Source organism: Triturus cristatus, chromosome 11 (genome assembly GCF_964204655.1).
Source record: "Triturus cristatus chromosome 11, aTriCri1.1, whole genome shotgun sequence".
Classification (NCBI taxonomy): Eukaryota; Metazoa; Chordata; class Amphibia; order Caudata; family Salamandridae; genus Triturus; species Triturus cristatus.
The window spans coordinates 1,147,947,885-1,147,965,606 of NC_140594.1; the positions used below are offsets into that span (position 1 = coordinate 1,147,947,885).

At 45.6% G+C, this 17,722-nt stretch overlaps 1 protein-coding gene across 1 annotated transcript in view; it reads left to right on the forward strand.

Annotated features, from left to right (window-relative positions):
• LOC146788613 (receptor-type tyrosine-protein phosphatase eta-like) overlaps nt 1-17,722 on the forward strand; it is a 192,513-nt gene that overhangs the window by 112,338 nt on the left and 62,453 nt on the right. The window contains exons 8-9 of the mRNA XM_085633183.1: nt 15,387-15,560; nt 15,671-15,747. Coding sequence (XP_085489309.1) covers nt 15,387-15,560; nt 15,671-15,747 — 251 coding nt within the window. The remainder of the gene's footprint in view (nt 1-15,386; nt 15,561-15,670; nt 15,748-17,722) is intronic.

The window sequence follows — 17,722 nt, forward strand, 5'->3', positions numbered from 1 at the left end:
TACAGTTGTTGCAATGGGCAACACAATTTCAAACACAATGCAACATTGAGCTCAATGGGAATTTCTAGTCAAATGCAATTAGTTACTTTATGGATTACTTTTCTAACCACAGGACTGGATCCTAGATTCAGTCCTTGGACATCTCCTGTAAACAGTTGAGTAAAAGCGTTTTGGTTACAGTAGTTATTTTTAAGGAATATTAATGCATTTTAAAAGTTGACAGAAATTTTTTCACATAGAATCACCAATGTTATCCTATGGCAGAAAATTCACTTAGCAGGTAAGTAGTGTTATCGTTACTTTCTCTTACTCAGTGGTGGATCCTGGATCCACCACTGGCCAACCTCCTGTAAACAGGTGAAAGAATGTGTTTAAATCCTACAGACGATTTTTTAAGAATATTTTGAGTTTGTGAAAATAGACACTTAGAAACATTTCTGGTGAAAACTAGGCCTGGGCTAAAATTTCGTGGAAATTGCGATAATTTGACATTTTCGCGTTCCGCGGAAAGCGCGAAAATATCAAAATTTCCGCATTCCGCAACTTGGCGATAATTTGATTCTTGCTCGCGCTGTAAAATAATACATTCTCGCGCGCGCGCGATCGCCTTACCTGAATCCTTGCGTTCGCCGACAAGTTTTCTTGATCGGTCGCGTTCTCCATGAGATGTTGTATTGTTTTCAGCCATTTGCGCTGTCTTGCGACAGTTCGTGCCCGCAGTGACGTCATGCGTCGCGCGATCACGTCTTTCTTCTCGCGATCATGCACCGCGAGACAACTGAAAACAAGATGGCCGCGCCCGCGAGCAACCCACATGGGTAAGTTGGCGAGCCGCAACCATGCAGAAAATCTCGCGAACATGCTGGAAAAAAACTTCCGAATCTTCGCGATATTTCCGCATGTTTGCGATAATTTTGAACATTTTCGCGATAATTTGCAAAAGTGGATTTCGCAAATTCCGCCCACCCCTAGTGAAAACCACACAATGGATTCCTATGGAAGGAAATACAAGGTACTGGTAAGTACGCTTAGAATTACTTTTCAGAGTCAGTGCTGGGCTAAAAGATGCAGCGCTGGGTTCTCTCCTGATTACAGGTGAGTAAATCGGAATTCGCAGTTCGGCTGATTTTAGAGGAATATTTGTACGTTTCAAAAATGGACACCGAAAATTTTCTGCTGAAAACCACAAAATGGATTCCTATGGAAGGAAATACAAGTTACTGGTAAGTACGCTTAGAATTACTTTTCAGGGTCAGTGCTGGGCTAAAAGATGCAGCACTGGGTTCTCTCCTGATTACAGGTGAGTAAATCGGAATTTGTAGTTTGGCTGATTTTAGAGGAATATTTGTACGTTTCACAAATGGACACTTAGAAACTTTTCTGGTGAAAACCACACAATGGATTCCTATGGAAGGAAAAACAAGGTACTGGTAAGTACGCTTAGAATTACTTTTCAGAGTCAGTGCTGGGCTCAAAGATGCAGCCCTGGGTTCTCTCCTGATTACAGGTGAGTAAATCGGAATTCGTAGTTCGGCTGATTTTACAGGAATATTTGTACGTTTCAAAAATGGACACCGAAAATTTTCTGCTGAAAGCCACAAAATGGATTCCTATGGAAGGAAATACAAGTTACTGGTAAGTACGCTTAGAATTACTTTTCAGGGTCAATGCTGGGCTAAAAGATGCAGCACTGGGTTCTCTCCTGATTACAGGTGAGTAAATCGGAATTCGTAGTTCGGCTGATTGTAGAGGAATATTTGTAGGTTTCACAAATGGATACTTCAAAACTTTTCTGCTGAAAACCACACAATGGATTCCTATTGAAGGAAATACAAGTTACTGGTAAGTATGCTTAGAATTAATTTTCAGGGTCAGTGCTGGGCTAAAAGATGCAGCACTGGGTTCTCTCCTGATTACAGGTGAGTAAATCGGAATTTGTAGTTCGGCTGATTGTAGAGGAATATTTGTAGGTTTCACAAATGGATACTTCAAAACTTTTCTGCTGAAAACCACACAATGGATTCCTATTGAAGGAAATACAAGTTACTGGTAAGTACGCTTTGATTAATTTTCAGGGTCAGTGCTGGGCTAAAAGATGCAGCACTGGGTTCTCTCCTGATTACAGGTGAGTAAATCGGAATTCGTAGTTCGGCTGATTTTACAGGAATATTTGTACGTTTAAAAACTGGACACCGAAAATTTTTTGCTCAAAACCACACAATGGATTCCTATGGAAGGAAATACATGTTACTGGTAAGTACGCTTAGAATTACTTTTCAAGGTCAGTGCTGAGCTAAAAGATGCAGCACTGGGTTCTCTCCTGATTACAGGTGAGTAAATCGGAATTCATAGTTCGGCTGATTTTAGAGGAATATTTGTATGTTTCACAAATGGACACAGAAAATTTTCTACTGAAAACCACACAATGGATTCCTATGGAAGGAAATACAAGTTACTGGTAAGTACGCTTAGAATTACTTTTCAGGGTCAGTGCTGGGCTAAAAGATGCAGCACTGGGTTCTCTCCTGATTACAGGTGAGTAAATCGGAATTCGTAGTTCGGCTGATTTTAGAGGAATATTTGTACAATGGTGAAGGAAGGGGGTGGGGCCTGAGGTGACGTGTGCAAACACGCCCTGTGGCACGTTTTAAGTTGGGGAATTAATTCCTCTTCAATCCTGAGGTCCCCTGGGGGCCAACTAGCCAACCAGGTACCTCCAGTATGCGCCAGGGAGCTGCATTGCAGTGAGATGTTCAGAGGCCACGCCCCTTTTTACAACACTCTGCAACGCTGCTCCGTGGCGCTTACTGGAGGTACCTGGGGGGCTAGTTGGTCCCCAGGGACCCTCACGATTGAAGAGGAATTAATTCCCCAACTTAAAACGCATCACAGGGCGTGTTTGCACACATATCACCTCAGGCCCCGCCCCCTACCTTCACCACTGTGCAAACGCGCCCCGTGGGGTGTTTTAAGTTGGGAGATCAAGTCCCCTTGAATCCTGAGGTCCCCTGGTGGCCACTTAGCCCACCAGGTACCTCCAGTATGCGCCAGGGAGCTGCGTTGCAGAGAGGTGTTCGGAGGCCACACCCCTTTTTACAACACTCTGCAACGCAGCTCCGTGGCGCTTAGTGGAGGTACCTGGTGGGCTAGTTGTCCCCTTGGGGACCTCTGAATTGAAGAGGAATGAATTCCCCAACTTAGAACGCGCCACAGGGCGTGTTTGCACAGTATCACCTCAGGCCCCGCCCCCTACCTTCACCACTGTGCAAACGCGCCCTGTGGCGCGTTTTACGTTGGGAGATTAAGTCCCCTTGAATCCTGAGGTCCCCTGGGGTCCAACTAGCACACCAGGTACCTCCATTAAGTGCCACAGAGCTGCGTTGCAGAGAGGTGTAAAAAGGGGCGTGGCCTCAGAACACCTCTCTCCAACGCAGCCCCCTGGTGCATACTGGAGGTTCCTGGTGGGCTAGTTGGCCCCCAGGGACCCCCAGTATTGAAGGGGAATTTGTTCCCCCTCTGCAAACGTGCCAGGGGGTGCGTTTACAGAGTGATGAAAGGAGGGGGCGTGGCCTCCTCCCATCCCGTTTTTTTTTTCTTCTTTTTAAGAAGGGGGGCTGTGTAGCCCCTTTTCTTTTTCTTATTTTTTGGCCCTGGGGACCCCATCCCCCAGGGCCTGCCCCTTTTTTTTTTTTTTTTTTAAAGTGTGGAGGGGGGCCACGTGGCCCCCACTCCCAAGGCCCTAATCTGCCCCGGGGACCCCATCCCCTGGGGCATGGGCCTTTTTTTAACTAAAAATATATATTTTTAGGGAGGGGGGCTGCGTAGCCCCTCTCCTGTGGACACTAAAGGCCCCGGGGACCCCATCCTCGGGGCCATTTTTTTTTTTTTTTAATTTTTAGGAGGGGGCCGCGTGGCCCCCCTTCCGGGCCACTACTGGCCCCGGGGACCCCATCCCCCGGGGCCTGGCCATCTCGTTGGGGACCGTGTGGGGGTCCCAATCCCCCCACGGTCCCAGCCGGGTCCCGCTTACTGCGGGAGCCAGCAGTGCTTTTCCACATGGGGAGCAGCTAACATGCTGATCCCCATGTGGAAAAGCAATCGTCTTTGCTTCATTGAAGCGAGAGCAGATTTCCCTGCTCTCGCTTCAATGAAGCAAAGCAGTTTGCAATGACAGGGCGGGAGCCGCGAGGCTCCCGCCCTGTCATTGCAAACAGCAGTGTCCCGGGAGTTGGCACCCCGGGACACTGCAGGAGCCGGCTCTGGGGGGTGGCGGTCCCCAGGGCCATCATTGGCTCCAGTGGGGGGCTGCGTGGCCCCCCTCCCACTTAATTTAAAGCCCCGGGGGTGGTGGTCCCCGGGGCTTGGGGGTCCGCAACGGACCCCCTATTTTAAATATTTAGTGCCCTGGGGAGGTGGCGGTCCCCGGGGTGTGTGGGGGGGCTCGAGCCCCCCCACACAGGTTTTTTTTTATTTTAAAACAAAAAAGCCCCGGGGGGTGGCGGTCCCCGGGGTTGTGGGGGGGCCATGAGCCCCCGCATACATTAACTTAAAGCCCCAGGGGGTGGCGGTCCCCGGTGCTTGGGGGGCCTTTGAGCCCCCCCACCCATTTATAATGAAGCCCCGGGGGGTGGCGGTCCCCGGGGCTGCGGCAGGGGCCGTGAGCCCCCCCGACATATTCAATCTTGGAGCCCTGGGGGGTGGTGGTCCCCGGGGCAGTGTGGGGGGATTGGGACCCCCCCAACACACTTTTTTTTTAATTATGCCCCCGGGATTTGGCCCCCGGGGGCAAAATAGAATATTCAGCGCGGTCGAAATTCGCTGGGTGCGCGAATCTCGCCGATTTTTTTAAATTTTTTTAAATTCTTATTTTGACCCTGGGGGTCCTTGTGGGAGCCCCTGAGCAGGCCTAGGGCGTCAGGGTGTTTCTACCCTGCCCCTTGTCGCGTTTATCGCGTTTGTTTATAGGAGCGGACCGGAGCTGTCCAAAAGTTTGGAGAATTTCGCGAAGATTCGTCAATCAGCGCCAACGTTATTCCAAATAGAATGTTGCGGATTTCCTATGGAAAATAGGTCCTGACTATATCTACCTACTGGCGTCCGCCAGTAGGGAATATATTATATATATACATATATATATATGGATGGATGGGCAGATGAATGAATAAATGATTTGTTGAGCATGACATGATACCCGTTGGGGTATTCTGTAGGGGTGGGCGGAATTTGCGGAATTCACTTTCGCAAATTACCGAGAAAATGTTAAAAATCTCCGCAAACATGCGGAAATATCGCAAAGATGCGGAAGTTTTTTTCCCGCCCGTTCGCGGTATTTTCTGCATGGTCGCGGCTCGCTAACTTACCCTTGTGGTTGCTCGCGGGCGCGGCCATCTTGTTTTCAGTTGTCTCGCGGTGCATGATCGCGAGAAGAAAGACGTGATCGCGCGACAAATGACGTCACTGCTGGATCGAACTGTCGCGAGACAGCGCAAATGGCTACCAACAATCCAACATCTCATGGAGAACGCGACCGGATCGGGAAAACTTGTCGGCGAACGCGGGGATTCAGATAAGGCGATCGCGCGCACGCGAGAATGTATTATTTTACAGCGCGAGCAAGAAACAAATTATCGCTAAGCTGCGGAATGTGGAAATTTTGACATTTTCGCGCTTTCCGCGGAACGCGAAAACGTCAAATTATTGCAATTTCCGCGACCGGAACGGAATTTTAGCCCAGGCCTATTATTCTGGCATTGAGGAACATTTGCTATCTATGACCAATGAACTTAAGGAAACTGAAAGTGCCAGGTTTTGAAGACACTTACAGACGGCCAGGATATTGCCCTAGGAGCAGAGCAGTGGAAGAGTTAACAGTTAACATATTTCCAACTTGTCCAGAGGGTAAGGTTGAGTCAAGGTAGAAGATCACATTTATGGGTTCAGTGACATGAAGGACCAGAGAATGAATGGTCCTTTTAGAATCACAATGTCAAACGTATAACTAGTAAGGGTAATACATAGATGAACTAATGTTGGCTGGGCTGGTAGGTGGAGGACTAGTGAGGGGCACTGTCTGTGAATCCCATTCATAACATCAGGGCTTAGATGATAATGGGTTGGTTAATCGTGGTAAAGGAGCCTGATAGGTCGAGAAGTATGGGAGGCAGAGATCATCTATATCTGAGGTCAAGACGTTGTCATCTATGATTTGCAAAATCACTACATGATCTGAAGCCCTTCTGGCAGTCATGCATGAGATGGTTAGCCTTTATTAGGTCTCGCTGAGACAGCGAAAGCTGTCTCTTTGAGACATTTTGTAAGTGAGTTTTTGAAAGTGCTTCCCCTGGCATAGAGCTACAGTGCACGAGGCGTGCACGCGCGCAAAGCAGCCATATGGCTTTACGTCGCTCTCCCTCGTAGCCCCTCTCCGCCCCCTTCCCTGCTGCTATTTCACACCAGTTTATCAGAACTCGTGCTTCTCTCCCCCACCCCCCCACCATCGCGTCTCGCGCGTCCAATGCTTGTTTAAACTTAAAGCGCGAGGCGCGCGTGCGGCCAATGCTTGTTATATTCACCGTGCTTCATGTTTTGGACAGCACGGTGCTAGCAATGCTTGTATTTTAGCAGACGCGCCGTCAGCTTCATGGTGTGTTTTGAATTTTTTCCTTTCCATATTGAGCCAACCCTCACCCTCCCTTACTCTGTCCACTCTGCCTCCGCAGGAACTCGCGCTTCTCTCCCCCCCCCGGTAACGGTTGCCGCTTGCTTTTCTTCCTTTCTCCCGTCTTTGCTCCGCTATTCATGTCTTCTTATTTGGCTATGGTTCGCCAGTTGCTCCACTCTCCCCCTCCTCCTCCTGTGACAGTCTGCCATCTCCTGGATGCTTCCCTGCCTCTTCTCTATAGGGGGGATGCATCTCATCTGACGGGACACATGGCCATGCAATGCTTGCGATGGGCAGTGACCTGGAGGTACAGCTGTGCTGAGGGAGGGTGGGCTCCTCCTCCGATCCACCTCTCACTGGTGCCAGGGTATTGGGGGGGATCCAGGGAGTTGGGACTGGGAACCCTTGTTGCGAGCATCTCCGTAGTGCATCCAGTGTGTGCATTTTCCCTCAAGTGGTGAAATGGAATAAAACGTGCATGATGCCTTTTACTGTGCTATACTGGACACCTACCTTATCTCTTTACATTTTAATTTTCGAGTACTTGTAAACTTTTTTAACCTGATGTTGTTACTCCTGAACAGCTAAACTGGAGAACACAGGCTTTAAAAATGGGTTTTTGCTTTATGGGGGTAAGGAATACACTAAACAAATGTAGTCTATTAACCCTTACTAGACCGCGGCATAATTATAGCGCACCCTTCTCTTGTTCTTACTCCGCGCTGTAGTAATTGGCATGCATTTTAGCGACCTTGCACAAAACGTTCTAGAGTCAGTGAAAGGATTTCACAAATCCGTGTTAGCTGCACTTCAGGACAGTTTAGCTCAGGCTGGGTGATTGTTGCTTCAGTCGGGAGCCCAGCGGTTGGTTTATGGGTCTGTGGCACCCACGTGCAATGAATGCACTTACCCAGGGGCATCACCCGTCGTGCGCCGCCATTACTGGGCAGCAAGATCTTCCCGGCAGTAGCACTGTCACAGGCACTTAACTCTACCCCCTTCAAAGGAACCAAACCCCCGCCTCTCGGAAGGATGCCATCCTAAAACAAACACTGATTAAAAGTGTGCACAATAAAAACCCAGTGCCGTACACGTGCACTTTTATTCTACTGTCACTTCGTGTCTCTTGTCGCCACGGTACACAGACATGCAGTATGTCTCACAGCTCACACTGGTGTAAATGGGGAACATCAGTGAGACAGCACAGTAATAGGAGACAGACCTCAACCTAATGCACCACAGACCCTCTTCCGCTCGCGCTTCTTCTTCACGCTGTGTGCCATAATGAAGGGCAAGTCATTAGCACATTATACAAACAAGGATTGTACCCCAGCCAGTGATACAGCAACAATCTGCTTATATATAGCCCCAAATGTAGCACCTGACACATGACCACTGTCTATTCAACGTACCCTGCCTCTCCTTCCTCTTCTCAATTTAATTCCAGCGTGAACCAATATGAGTTTTCTATCCTGTGAGATGTGTCTTTGTACATCCAATGGGAGAAATGGGCATGTGGGATGTAGAGGCCTTGAGGATTTTTTACACTTGATTAAGGTGACCTGCGGGGGGCTGGTGATCTCTGTTCAGGGGAGGGAGTGCAGCGCAGCATAGGTCTGAAGTCTCAAATCTTAGCTGCATCAGCTGTTCGTGGCAGAGCAAAATGTCTTTCTCTACCAAGCTCACCATGGACATGGTTGATGTAAAAAAACAAGAGATTTGTGATGAGGTTAGCATTGGAATTTTGTGGATGGGGTGTTTACCGCTACACCATGAACTTGTCACTGCCTAGGTAAGGTGACTCCGAGATGCAGTGCTCCAGTGTTGCTCTTGTCATTTACAATGTACTGTTTTTAGGTTCGTTACATTGGGTAAACTGGAGTGAGCTAAGACTTCAACTCCCAGAATGCATTTTTTGAATGGAGATCCAGGATTGGAGCAATGTGTTATATGGTGTAATGGAGCCATCTGATACCCTTATACAGAGGGGGGCTGGTGTGGCTGCTGCATTAGGATTTAGGGCTGCAAGGTGGGAAGGGCACGCAGTCTTCTGGCTGGAAAGAGCATGAGTTTTCACTCCCTTCTTAAGGTTGATCGGCAAGTCAGTGGTTTAAACTACGAAGCTGGCTGGAAAATGGGATAACTACGGTGTTGATTCATGGAAGCTGCAGCCTAAAGCTGGTGTTGGCTCTAAATAACAAAGGGCTGCTGGCTCTTAAGGGCATGGTCTCTGCTGGCTCGTAGAGCATTGAGGTTTTCAAGATAGGAAGAGCACAATGCTGAACACAGCCTGCCCCCTCCCTCCAATAATATCCATTATGAGGCGCTGCAGTCGGTTTCAATGGAGAATTAAGCATTGATATCGGCATAGAGGCCCAAACATTATTTTACCCACCTTTTTGTTGGGGCTGACGTGAACAAGGGCCACATATCATACTGTTTTAATGATTATATTATCTTAGGGAGGAAAAAAGCATTCTTCATTCAAGAAAAATGATTTGTGGGCAGCATTATCAGCAGTGGGCAGATCACATCCTCCCTGCATCTCTGTTCTTGTAATGCTTTTACTTAAAGCGATGCCATTCTTTTTGGTTATTCATTTCTATAGACCTCTTAGTGAAGGATTGACTGAGTTTCAGCAATTGTATTACAGAGGCAGCATCAGCCTTATTTTTTAGTTTTCAAACTTGTAAAGATGCACTAAAACAGCTGGGAAAATGAACATGCGTGACACAGAGGCCCTAAATTTAGCAAGTCTCCCCAACACATATGAACTCAGCCTTGTCATAACTGAAGAACGCAGCACGTTTCCAGATATTGAGCACACAAATTATGCTTCATCATTTTAAAACTTGGCATCACAATGCACATAAATACACTCCACACCATGTCACATAATACTAATCAGCATATTTTCACTGAGTGTCACACACTTCCACACCACACAATTCATATCTTCACGTTTCCATTCCACGCCACATAATTCAACAGCAAGCCACATAAATCAACACACCACATACATCCAATCCACATAATATCACATCATGCCTCAAAATTCAACAGCACACCATATAATTAAACAAAACTACATACCCCTCCACAACACAAAATACCATTTCACATAATTACATTCTATAACACACAATCCCACTCCACATAATTCCAGTACACTCACTACTACATAATTACTCTCCACACAATTCCACTACTCATAATGCCACATAATTCCACTATAGAAAACCACTCCACACAATTCCAATTAAACCTACATAATTCCACTCCACACTACATACATCCACTCGAAACCAAAACACGTAGGTAAAACACATTGTCATTTACAACGCCAAAAGTTCTAATTCCCAGAAATGCAAGACCTATTGCATTGCATTTACATTATGTTTGGATCTAATGATAATAGAAGAATGGTTACAGGGAGCATATATTCCTTGGAGTTCTAAAAGCAGCCCTTCCCATTTCTAAAGCTCCTTATACATTCCCTGCTGATTTTCTGTTCCCTACCACATTAGTCTTGCATATTCTTTTGCGCATTTGATCCCTGAACGCTGCGGTTGAACCTATCCGAGCCTGTCTATGAAAGCTTGCAAAACTCGAGTGTATTTAAAATGTGGCAGCATGCTTGTGGCTGAGTTGAATTGAAAGGATCCTATCAACTTTAGGCTCCTATCTCTTCATTGGCTTTCACTTCTAGGCTGTATTGATTGTAAGAAATCCACAGAATAATTGTATTAATTAGCTCTGTACTGCAGCCAGAAAATGCCACGGAAATTGCAGAGATAGGAACAGTTGTTTAAAGAAATTGTCATATGTGGTGAAGGGACACATCCGAGTGCCTGCCTAGCGCGGCACAGAGATGGCTGAAAGGATTTCGAGACCCTTAATACTATCTGCTGGGAGTACTTGGCTAGTGCATTTACTGTGTGTGGGTGACTTGGCTACAGGAATACCCTAGTTAAAATGGTATACGTTTGCTAGAAATAATAGTTAAGTAGTGAGTGATGTCAGTGAGATTGTGTCTAGGTACAAAATTAGATTTATTGAGCAAAATCTGCAGAATAGCTTCCTATTTTTTTTTTTCACACAGGCCTTAATGAAAGCTATTCTTAAATCAGGTTTCCTCTTGAGAAACTACAGTGTGACTGAACTATAAGAACCAATTTGGGCTGATGTTATTTTCTAGGAGGACCTGGGTGAAGGAGTATCTGTATCTGCATAAATTAAGTCATATATTCAATTACACAAGGAAAGCAGTACACCCTAAAAGAAGTGCTTAGAAAAATCTGGCTGCTGGGTCCTGCACAGGCTACTGCCCTTTTTTATGAAAACTATATGGAGGTGAGGTTAAACAGGGAAGGGCCTTAATCTTCAAAACTAATCTCAATTTGTGTAGGATCCAAATGAACAAATCAATAACTACAAAATGAAGCTAGAATTAATGTATTCTGTAAGCCAAATGTGCAAATCTAAGCCATATGAAAATTATAAATGAAAACGTTTGCTGCAAAAAATCATATATTATCATAAGGACCCTATATTTTTGTGCATCTGTTTGAGAGCTCACAACACTAATTCCATTGGCTCTTTGGCATGTCGGTTTCCAGGATATTAATTTTCTCCAGTCCGAATATCTTAGGAGTACAAAAAACAGGCAGTTATGCACATTTTGAAATTAAAATATCAAAAATGAAATTGCTAAGTGTTGCAGGGATTGGAAGTTCCTCTATCACCCGGCAAGGTTGACTGAAGATGAGGGAGCCCTGTAATAGTCACTTTTAGAAAGACATTCTCTATTTTGTAAACAGGGAGTATCGGTCGGTTCTCCCTGAAAAAAGTTAGTATTCCCTTTTAATAGCCACAGCATCCAATGTGGAGCCTGTACATATTTTAGAGCTCAACGACAGCTGATATGCATCCAATCATTTTAGGGTGCTGAGTTCTATATGAAAGTAACATTTAAACAAATAGTGGGTCCCACGAAAACAACACACATTCTGATTACTTTTTCATCCTGTACACTCTGTCTATGTGCCATGCAAAAAGGGCCCTAATATACAGTAGGAACTTCTACCTAGAGTGGAAACTTGCCCATTCAAGAACTCATGCCTATAACAAAACCATTGTATGCCTGGCTTTAGAGCCAGCCAAAGAAACAAGCATTTGCAATGCAATAGGTCTCGCAATTATGCAAGTTTGAGCCATTGACATTGCAAATAACAATGCCTTTTATTTTTGTTTTAGTTTTTAAAACGTAGATAAAAGGCATTGTCATTTACAATGCCACTAGCTTAAACTCTCGTAAATGCGAGACCTATTGCATTGAAAATGCTTGTGTAATCTTGTAATTTTAAGTATAGGCTTATTTTTGATGACCTTACTGATAAATGGTTCACGGTTGATGAACTTGTAGTTGTGCAGATTAACAGGGTGAAATATGGATTTCTTAAGAAGGTAATGCATGATCTGGCTCATCTTGAGGGCTTTTGGGAACAAAAATGTGGGTGAGGGAGGTACTAATAACAGTGAGCGGGGATGAGAGAGTGTCTCCGGAAAGGACTTTGATAAGGGACGAGAAAGTGGCTTCAAGGGAAGATACCATATGTTCATAACATTGTTTCCGTGCTTCTTATTATGCTACAGCAATGTTGAAATCTAGGCGGTATTGAATGTTTAAAGCAATGCTGTATAACTAATGTGCAAGATATAAGAAACTGCATGCCTTTGTTCTTACTGCAGGCAATGTTTGTGGTAATAGCAGGGAAGCAGCAGTATAAAGCGACACACCAGCCCGTTTGGCATTCCCATGGGCCCTATCGGACAGGTTGGACCCTGCTCCGGTCTAACTAACACTGGGCTTAGTGCATACATTTGGGGATGGGGCAGAAGGACAGATTTATTATTGTATATGCAGCCTAACTAATAATGTGGTAGGTGTGTGTGTTTAGGATGTCATATTTACTATTGAATCTCCAGTCCAGTTTATGATTTTGCAAATAAAAAAGGAGTTTAATTGCAGTTTTAACTTAAAGCAATGCAATATATTGTTAAAATATGTACATTGTATTTTGAATGTATTGTAGATGCCCCTTGCTCATGCGTAGATGGCTTTGTTGTCTACCTATTTTGTCTTCTCTTGAGATGATGACTTTTCTCCCTATTCTTGCATTTGCCCCACCCAGGGTCACACAGGCTCGCAGTGTTTTGATTGGTTGACTTGTATCCTTCCTCCACTGAAATGGCTTGCTTTCAGAGAACAACTTTTCCTTTGAGTTTAATAACTCAGTTTCCATTTGCTGCTTCCCCTTTACTTTCTTGTCCCCCTCTACCTCAGCCCTGCCAAGTTTCTGAACTCCATGCATGATGTGTGACTCCAGTCTGGATTTCTCTTTGAATTCCGGGACTTGTACTCTTGTTTATTACATTATGAAACAAGACTACATGTCCCACAATTCAAAGAAGAAAACCCTGAAATGGGGCAGCACATCACACATGGACATCAATCAATCAATCAATCATGGGTTTGTTAAACGTGACTACTCACCCGTAAGGGTCTCAAGGTGCTGGGGGGGGGGGGAGGCACAGGGTCCTGTCCATCAAGGAGGCGATGTTTCGAAGAGCAATGTTTTGAGGTCACTCCTGAAGTTGGGAAGTGAGGTCGTTTGTCTGAGGTGGAGCGGGAGGGCGTTCCAGGCTCTGGCCGCGAGGGAGGAGAAAGAGAGGGCTCCTGATCTGGAATTCCTGGTGCTAGGGACCACGGCGTAGGAGAGCTGGGCTGATCGTAGGGTTATTTCGGGTGCGTGGAATGTGAGTTGGCTATTCAGGTATGCTTGTCCGGTGTTGTGAAGGGCTTTGTGTGGGTGGGTGAGAACCTTTAAGGGGATTCTTGCCCTGATGGGGAGCCAGTGGAGTGTGCGCAGGTGCTGGGTGATGTGGCAGTGTAGTGGCTGGTTGAGGATTAGTCTGACGGCAGTGTTCTGGGTGTTTTGAATTTTGCGGGTGAGGTTTTTCTTGATTCCAGCGTAGAGTGCATTGCCGTAGTCGAGTCTGCTGGTGACGAGGGCATGTGTGACGGTCTTTCTGTGCTCGAGGAGGATCCATTTGAAGGTCTTGCGTAGGGGGCGGAGGGTGTGAAAGCAGGATGATGCGACTGAGTTGATCTGGTGGTCCATTTTGAGTTCGGAGTCCAGGATGATTCCGAGGTTGCGTGCGTGGTCCATGGGGGTGGGCGGGCTTCCGAGGGCAGGGGCCACCAGGTGTTGTTCCAGGCAGTGGGGTGTGGGCCCATGATGAGTACTTCTGTTTTGTCCATGTTGAGTTGCAGACAGCTGCTCTTCATCCATTTGGCGACTACTTCCATGCCTTCTTGAAAGTTGTGTTTGGCCGCGATGGGTCTGTTGGATAGGGAGAGGATGAGTTGGGTGTCGTCTGCATATGAAACAATGTTGAGCCCATGGGTTCTGACAATGGGGGCGAGGGGAGCCATGTAGATGTTGAACAATGTGGGGCTGAGGGAGGATCCTTGAGGGACACCTCATGCGGTCAGTGTAGGGGCTGAGATGAAGGGAGGGAGTCTGACCCGCTGTGTTCTGCCGGAGAGGGATGAGCGGGTCCCGTCTAGGGCCTTGTCCCGGATCCCTGCATTGTGAAGTCTGCATGTTAGGATGCGGTGAGAAACTTGGCATTTATGCTATCCCTCCCTGTTGAGCATACGCTTTCCCACATAATTTTTAATTAATGTTTCAGTGCCCACCTCGCTATCAGCGGGCAACCATCTTAAGATTTTTTTTTACCCATTTCAAGATGACATTGCACAAATGCTAAGGTGTTTGTATCCGCGGAGGGTACTTAGAAATACGTTTTTAATATTGTAACAAAAGTATTCAAATTTGATGCCACTAATGTATGCGCATATGTTCAAATATTACAAATGTATTCAAATATGGACATCAAAAATGTGTGTGCACCCACAGTTAGAAAGATTGTTCCTATGGATATGTGGAAATATATGGTAGTCATTTCTGAATTTATTTCTAATATTCTAATGAAACCCGTTCACAGATGGCCGCTGTTGGGGTTCACACAATGCTTTATATCGGGCATGGGGGCATGCTGGGGTAGATTTCTACTTTGAATTTAAGGGTACAATTAAAAAAAAACTGGGTGCTTCTCATGTCACGGGAAAAGAAGCTCAAAATCCTGCTTTGATTTCAAACATTTAAGCATTTAATAATGGTAAATGTACTATTTGAAGAAGCTTCTTTTTGGGGGGGGGGAGAGAACTTCGGAGCCTTTATTGCAATATTGTTGATTGATAAAGTTCAAATCAAATGTCTCGGATTGCAAAGTGCTGCTGGATAAATAAATAGGAGGGGATTAAAATGTCAGAGATGATGTGGACAACAAGGGGTCACTTGACTGAGTTCCACCTGTGAGCTACTCACGCATACACCCACTAAACCTGTGAACCCTTTGTCAATTACATTTATGGACATTTGGAAAACCCCCTATTTAGACACACCATGGACATCAATTAGGATACCTGGAGCAGCTGCTATTGCTCCTGTCATCTCTCCTCCTGCCTTCTCCTTCTAAAGCTTCCTTTAAAGAACCACCCGAGACTGATTGGCTTTGTCAGTGCTTGTTTTTCATGTCATTGTTTATCCATTACTTAAACCTTAAACCTAAGCAGACATATGCTGCATTTTTGCAGGAAATGGAACGTTTTGCTGCTCTTCAGAGTGCGACGTGAACCGCTGCCTGAACGGAGGAACGTGTCTCCTCTCGGGCGCGCGCTGCGCGGATCAGATCTGCACGTGCCCCGCTGGGTACGAGGGAGAAACGTGTTCAGAGCAGAGCTCGCTTTTTGTGCCCGTGGCTAGTAAAGGTAAGTCCAAAATAGCTCAAAAATGCGTCAGCTTTCTTCCTCTGCTTTGTGAAAATACGTTGCATTTTTATAATGCATGTCACTAAATATGTTCAAATTACTTCCATCAGCTAATATCCCGAAAAGAACTGTCATTCTGGTTTTGGCTTCAATATTTGCTTTCAACAGCACAGATGCAGAGTGCAAGGTTAGTCACTTTCAGTTAAAATATTCATGTTATCTTTGTAAATATGGGAACCGGACGTAATGTCATCTGAGAATACAAAGCCGCATCAGTGCACCTGAATGAATACAAAACTGATCTGGTTTTCATACAATGCAGCATCTCCCAAAAGTGAATCCTTATTTTTAGGGATATTTATAGTTTTGCTGGCGATTGATTTTATCCATCGTTGGGTATGTTTGCTTCTAGTGTCTCAATAAAGGTAAAACCCCAGTAACCACATGGGAGCATGGGAAATACCGCACAGCAATGTGTAGGTCCTGGGGGGAATTTAAATCAATAAACTGATGAAATAAAACAGAACCCATCCACTGAATTAACCTACTACCTTAAGTAACATTATGAAAAATTTAACGATGCACAAAATATTAAAACTCCAAGATCATGCAGCAAACTACACGAAAATATATAATATTGAAGTCTCTTAGTGTGTATCTTAAAAATAATAACAAAACAAGATGTATAAATGTGGTTGACATGTTTCAGCTAAAGACTTCCTCAGGACCAAGACGGCCTTGATGCTATGTACTTGTACTAAATCATCACAAAATGGACACGTCATAGGATTGGCTAAGTTGGCGTGGGTGGTCTGAAAGTTCATGACGGCGATATACCTCATACAGAAGGAACAGGTTCCCAGCTGGCTGTTTAAATTGTGTCTATAAATCTAGAAAGGATCAGATACCAAGGGGCCTATGTCCAAGCCCATTGCACTGCAGGTGCACCAATTTCTTTGACGCACCGGCGGCGCAATGAGCTTGTCCATATTTACAAGCCCACGTAAAGTCACCCTGCGTGAATTTTCATGGCCTTGTAAACATGGTGTAATGAGGATAAATGCTTTTATTTCTCCTTGTTTTTTCCTCTTTCGATTCTACTGTATTTAGCAGCATGCATAGAAAAAGTAAAATGCCATTAATGTTTGTTTTTGTGCAGGAAGGTGTCCCTTCCTGCACAAAAACAATCATCCCCAAAGCGCAGGCACTCTTTCAAACTGAAGCAAGTGTGTCTGCGCTGGTGCATGGCAGCGAGTTGTGCGCCAGCGCATGGGAAAGCACAGGGATACGTCGTATTGTTATTAATATGATGCATCCCTGTGCTTTTGAAATGGCCCCACTGCGGTGTAGTGACCTCCTTAGAGAAGAGGGAAGGCTACAGAGCTTCAAGAAGTGGAACCTTATAGAGATATATCTACAGTGGGCGACATGTGGGGGGGGGAACAATGTGCTTGATTGGGATGATCTACAAGCCCAATATGATTTGGCACCCACGGAATCCTTTAGATCGCTACAACTTAAACATGCACTCACGACACGCATCCCCAGCACACCCCGGTCCTGGCATCCTCTCTGTTGGGGGACAGAGTTCTATCTGAAGCCCTGCCTGAAAAAACTGTCTCACTCATATATAAGAAACAAATTAACAATTCACCTGACCTCCTGCCACTTTAAGAGCTACTGGGGAGTGGGACATCGGGGAGTGTGGGCATGTGGAGTGGGAAGAAGCATTCGGGGCTTTACGAGAAGGGGCAACAAATGCGGGATTACGATAGATCCAACTGTGCATCTTGCTCCCACACTGCTGTCTAAGCAATGGGCCAATGCCCTACAGACCTTTGCCTTCGGGGCTGCGGTGAGCAGGGCACATTCTTTCACATCCTGTTGTCCTGCCCCATCATACGGTGCTATTGGCCCTCCAGAAACATACTGGGGAAGTCATGGGGGTAAAAATCCTGGACTCAGCAAAAACTTGTCTTTTGCACATATGGGGTGAGGATCCATCTCCGAGATATGAGAAAATATGGTTATCTTTGGGGATTGCGGTGGCCAATGCAACATAGCACACTTGTGGGGTTCAAGAGAGGCTCCAACTGTGGTGAGATGGGTATGTGACATGGACTGGTGTATGTCAAATGAAAGACAATCTATTTGGGTAGGGG